Genomic DNA, 6258 nt, shown 5'->3' with positions numbered 1-6258 from the left:
TTAGGATATTATATAGTTGGAACTTGTGATTCATTTTCGAAAAAATCCAAAATTTTATTCTAATGATGCACTTCTTTTGGTGATAGAGGCAAATTATGCAAGCAGAACAGATGATAAAAGAAAAGTGCAAAAGCTTAAAGAGTTTATTTGTTGGAGAACTTTTTCTAGTTACTTTTTATGAAGTTAGGTGCTGAATTATTCCATTCTAACTCTTCGTGTATTTTTTTTCACTTCTCTTTTGTGGATTACAAGGTATTGAGACATCCGCCATCGTGCAAAGTGAGGACCTTGAGGAGATGCGGCGAACGATTCAACAACTTTTTAGGAACTATGCGGATGAACGACAAAAAAGAATGCATGAAGAGAAGATTAGGACCGCACTTAGGAATGACATCAAGTCCCTCAAGGCTCAAGTGAACCACTTAATCGGCCTGCCCCACTCTCCGCCAAAAAGCCACATTTATGAAGAGGATGAAAATGATGGAAACAATATAAATGATGAAGAAGATAAAGGGGGAATCCGAAGATGAGGAGTAATTTTAAGTTTGGTTATATTGTTGTTTAGTTGGACGATGACTTTGAATATGACATTTTGAATTTTGGTTGGATAGTTTTGATGTTTGATAGGATAATTTGGATGTTTGGATAGTTTATAAAGTTTTATTGTTGTGAATTTGTGTTTTATTATGGTTTCATTTCTGTTTCTATTGTAATATTCTGGCTGGTAGGTGGTGCAGCAAAAAATAAGCACTGCCTGCCAAATATATATCAGATTTACCGAGGGACTTACCGACAGAGTCCGTCGGAAAAATTATTTATTTGTCAATCCAGAATTCATACATACCAAGGGAGTCCGTAGGTATACTTAAAATAAATTTTCAAATTTTGTTGAACATACCCGGATATCAATCGGAATATGAATTTATTCATATTTTAAATTTTTAAATTACTAAATTAAAATTCTAAATATACCGATGGTATCCGTCGGTAATATTAAATTATTATTTTTAATTTACCGACGAATATTTGTCGGTATTGATATTATTTTATTTTATAATATACCGACGAATATCCGTCTGTAAGTAAAAAATTTTGACCAAATAGTGTCAGAAAAGTATCGATGGCTTTCCGATGGGGTCCAATCGGTAATTACCGAGGGATTATGTCGGTCACTTTTACCGAGGAAAGATTTACCTACCATTTATCGACGGACTTTCTTCGAAAAAGCCTTGTTACCAAGGGACGTCCCTCGGTAATTTGCATCGGTAAACAGGTGATTTTTAGTAGTGGCGATTGTATAAAGTTAACCCAGCTTATTTTTTGAATTTTATAAATATATTCCAATAATTCATGTTCATCTTTGATCTTGATAAGAAATATCGTTGCCTTATTCTTCACAAAATCCACATGATATTGTACAATATTTGTCAGCTTCCTAATTAGCAGTTTTCTAGCCATTAAAAATATTTATATCAGCATAACAACCAAATCGATGTATTACTGTCCCAATAAACTAAATTATACATCAACGTGCTATTTGATACTTTGAGTCAATTAGCAGTTGGTACAGATCTAGAATAAAGGAATTATATGACAACGCATACACATAGCCCTTAAGTTATACCTTTCTCAACAGATATGAACTGAAACTAGCACGATCTAATTAATCATTACACAAAAACACTTACCAGGACTAATTGATGTACCTTAATTCTAGATCAAACCTGGATGTTTCAATTTTCTTGCCTTCCATCATGTTAATACTCCTTTTCATTTCACTTGGCACTATTTTATTATTAATCGTTCCGAAAAGAATTTCATATTTTTTTATTTGGAAACATTTAATTTTAAATTTCTCATTTTACCGTTAATTGTATATTTTTATAGCCATAGAATCTTATGGCATATTCAAAATTACGAGTTACAAAAGTCTTTCTCTCTGTTATAAACTTTGTGCTCATTCAAACTGCGCCACCTAAAATTGAAACAAGGATGATATATTGCACTGGTAAAGATCTCCGGTAATAAACGCAGTAATATCTCAAGTTAATTTCGAATGGAACAAGGTTAACTACAGGCGCTTGGGGAGGAATAATTAGCAGAAACAAGAATTAATAATGATAAAGCATTAAATAAAACAAAGAATTTAAAGAGCAAATCTGCCTATCTTATCTATCCCACAGGCTGCATGCAACTAACAAAACAACAATCGGCATGTTTATACATAAATGAATCAAAAGAACATTAATTATGTGATAATAAAGAAACTAAAAAGAAAACAAACAAAATAATCAGTCAAAATTCTAGCTAAAACAAAACAGTTTCCTCTAAGCTTCTCAATCACTTCAGGCAGTAGAGCTGCAGGTACATTCTTTCCTCTGTGTTTAATGTATCAATCCTCAATTGTCTCAATCAATGTAGCAAAAATTCAGTTTGCTGCATGTCATAATCTACAGTAATATAATTCTAAAAGCAAAATCCGCTTGCCCTTTTCCTTTAATGGTTTAGGCCAAAGCGTATATAGTATCCCAACCTATATTGCTCGGATCCTCCAAATATATCTTGCCATGAGCATTCCAAATCCTTAAAAAGCTACGCATTTTTTGAGGATCTGAGCAACATTGACCGGTCATCTTTGCCACGCCATACGGTAACGTGATGGAGTTGGAGACTTGATTGCAAACCATCTCCATGTCAAATCTTTCAAACCATTATCATATACCTCGCAAAACTTTTGTGGCCAACCTTTGGGTTCAACAGGACTAAATCCTAATCCTGGAGTTCGATCATTCGAATGTGGATTTAATTCTTGTGTCCAATCAATAACATAAGCTGACACCCTTCTTCTAAACTTAGCCTTAAATTCAGGCCAAGCTTGGAACTTATAATGATTCACTACCATATCATTTACATTCATTTTCTTTCCCTTGTACCCTCGCTTTAATATGAAATGATGAATAACATTAAGCAAAGAGTGATCAACTGCATCCAAAAATACTATAGACTTGTGTCTATTCTCCATTTTTCTTCTACAATTGTATCCTTGTGTTACTCCCATTATCGGATGAGACCTCTTGTTCGACGGTCCAAATTCATAACAGGGGATGCTAATTTCTGCGACCTGTTTCTTATCTGAAATTGGCTCTTGTAAATTTCTCGGATTTGGTAACAAAGAAGGTAACAATGATTTCGATGGTCGGGATAAATTAGACCATAGTCGAGAATAGACAAATTCATCCACATCAATGTACATCATCCAAGAACAAGAGTCCTTAGCATAAATGGCACTATGAGAAAAACCAGCTTCTTGAGTTTTAGGCCATAGCCAAAAATATGTTTTCACGTCATAGCCTTCTTGAACAAGCTCATCAACAACTTTTGGTAAATCGTCATCACTACCATTATCGTATAATAAGAATTTTTCAACCCCGATTCTTGAATGATATAAAACCCATTCTTTCAAAAACTTGCCAACGTTGTACACCATGGTACATGCACAAAGTTGAGCTCTCTCTGTCTTCTCATTATTTTCTAGCTTTCGTGGCGGGGTGTAATAAGCCACGGAAGGTACCACCACTGGAACAGGACGTACAATCTCAAGAGAGACAGTAATTCTCTCTTCAAAGGACAAAACATTTGGGTCTGGCCGTTTACAACGGAAAACTTCTTGCATGGAACTCGTCACGTTGGTTCTAATTACATTATTGCCACGACCGAAAATACAGTTAAATTCGTTGGGTTCACGGTTAATTCCTTGGCGATTATTCAACCCTTTAACGAACAAAACGACGTCGTCGTCCGTCGTTAGAGAGTCATAAACAAGAAACGTCCAACGTAACAGCTCCGGCTGTTTAAACGGCGTTACATTATTCTTCTTTTGGGAAGATTTCATCAGCATGGGTTGTTTAAACGGCAATCTCCGACGTGCTCTCCTGGGAAACTCGCACTTGAATAAATTGCGAGCTGGAAACCGGAGCTCTCCGGCGGGAATCGTCGGAGATACCTCCCCAGTATTAAATACACAAACATAAGGATCCTCTTGAGTGAAAATTAAAGGAGTATAATCAGGAGAGACAATAACGAAAACTTCCCAATCAGGCATTAGAATTGATACAGAAGAGATAATATTATTTGTTGAAGGAGTAATGAGAGGAGATATATGAGGAGGGGAAGAGATAGAGATGTTTTCTTCGAGTGCAAGGTTATTGGTTTTGGAGGAGATGGTGATGGTGATTTGTGGTGGGGGTGGGGGAGGGGAGGGGAAGGGGGTGGGGGGTCGGTGGCGACGGAGAGGAGAGGAGAAGAAGGGCGGAGATCATCATCGTCGACGGTGGAGGAGACGGCGGAGATAGAATCACGAAGTTGAAGATGATAGAGGGTAGCAAAGAAGACAAGGGAAGTGACAACGAAAAGAAAGGTGGTAGGAATTTTTCGAGCCATAATCTTTTTCATAACAATGGCGGAATTGGAAGGTCATAAATAAATACTAGGTGTAAATATCTTGTAAAGCAGCATTGACAACATTGAGCTGGCCTGTCAAGTTGTCAATGGTTTGTTGCATGGCAGTCACCCTGTCTGCCTCTTGTTCCCTGTTGGCTAAATCCTCGGCACGCTCCTGCTGGAGGACCTCAAATTTACCAAAAATTTCAGCTGCCTCTGTGGCTGCTGTTTGCCGGTCTCCTTCAGAGTCGCGGCTGATGTTTTCTATGTCAACTTCGGCCTGGATGAGTCTGCGGTCCAGGTCGTCCAACCTTTGCACTAGGCTGGTTTTTAGATCGGGCACCATTTCCACGATGGGCCGTAATGCGTCAACCGTTCCCTCAAGGGTCGCGATGCGATCCCCATAATTCACCATGGTCAGAAATGGTGGTAATTGCAATGTGATCCCTCGTCCGATGTCGAGCCTAGGCTCTGATACCAACTGTTACGCGGCGCCTTCCTGAAGTTCCTTGGAAGGGCGACGTAAGGCTAGGCAACCGATGTCAGTACGGTTGCTGTCCGCCAACTGAGGTCCCCTCCGTACGCTAGACTAGATTGTCAGTGCCGTACGGGAAAACCAATGTCATGAGCAATTGAAAGAGAGCAGAAAAGAGAATTGAGAATGAAAGAAAGCTTGATTGCATTGAATGAAAGCTATTACAGAAAACAAGACGGTGTCGGGGGGGAGAGACACCAGTACAGAGAATTGTTTGCTTGCTTGAAAGTTTTGATTGCTTGGTCCCCCTTAATAATGCTTAAAAAAATAAACCAAAGTTACATGACTAGACCTATGAAAGCTGGAAAATCACACTTAAAGAAAATGCAGCAAAACTACTCTATATTTACAATGAAAAGGACTTAGTCTTCTACAAAGCAGCAGCAAGTCCGTTGGCAGCAACTTTGTCTTTAGCATCAGGGTCTGCGCGCGCGGCATTGTCTGCGCGCGCGGCGCTGTTGGCTTTTGCCTGTGGCTGGGCGCTGGCGATGGCTATCGGTGGGGCGACAGAGGCACATGCGCGCTTGTCACTTGGAGCTGCCGAGACCACGGGGCCGACCGTGGCGACGGGCGTTGGGAGGCTGGCCAGGACGCCACGGGGCGCGTCCAAGGGATCATGGGGCATGGCTGGAAAGCCGCCCATGACATTCTCCCCCACCTGAGTTGGCGACGTCCTCGGCGCCTTCCTTGCAAGGTAATCATCAATCAGGCTCTTGTAGGCTTTGAGGTTTGTTCCCCTCTCCCAAGTATTCTCCTCTGCATCACATCCCTGCCATTTCACCAAGAACTCCTGGTGATCTTTTCTTAAGGCGTGAATCACTCGATCATCAAGAATAGCTTCAGCACGCCTTTTCCCGGTTGAATTGGGGCCTCGAATACTTGGTATTGTGAGTTGGCTTTGTGAAGGATCCTCCATATCTTCCCGAAAAGGTTTCAGGAGACTGACATGGAAAACAGGATGGATTTTCCACCAAGCTGGGGTATCCACCCGGTATGCAACTTTCCCAATGCGCCTTTCAATGGACAAGGGTCCAATATATTTTTGCAATAGGCGAGGGTCATGGACCCCTGCAAACAAGTACCGCTTTGGGATTTTGACCATCACTTTGTCTCCCACCTGGTATTCCACAAAGCGGCGATTCTGATCAGCATGCCTCTTCATCCGCTTTTGGGCTTTGACAAGATAGCTCCGCACTATCTCCAAATTTTGCTTCCATTCTTTTGAGAAGCTAGCAGCCCGAGGAGATTTTGACATGTTTGGTGCGTTCACTGTGTGTGGGAGT

General features: G+C 40.3%; 1 protein-coding gene across 1 annotated transcript; it reads right to left on the bottom strand.

The window, feature by feature from the left end:
* Window positions 1-2145: 2145 nt before the first annotated feature.
* LOC104086976 (glycosyltransferase family 92 protein Os08g0121900-like) lies at window positions 2146-4501 on the bottom strand. Its single transcript, XM_009591343.2, has one exon. It carries the CDS (start codon window positions 4100-4102, stop codon window positions 2630-2632), a length of 1473 nt encoding a protein of 490 aa, XP_009589638.1. The 5' UTR covers window positions 4103-4501; the 3' UTR covers window positions 2146-2629.
* Between the last annotated feature and the right edge of the window lie 1757 nt (window positions 4502-6258).

This window comes from Nicotiana tomentosiformis, chromosome 12 (assembly GCF_000390325.3).
Source record: "Nicotiana tomentosiformis chromosome 12, ASM39032v3, whole genome shotgun sequence".
NCBI lineage: Eukaryota > Viridiplantae > Streptophyta > Magnoliopsida > Solanales > Solanaceae > Nicotiana > Nicotiana tomentosiformis.
The sequence above is the reverse complement of the archived record's forward strand: the minus strand, read 5'-3'. Positions and strand labels throughout refer to the sequence as shown.

Excerpts from the sequence above, each read along its gene's own strand:
- LOC104086976 (XM_009591343.2), bottom strand. The coding sequence starts at position 4,102 with ATGCCTGATTGGGAAGTTTTCGTTATTGTCTCTCCTGATTATACTCCT.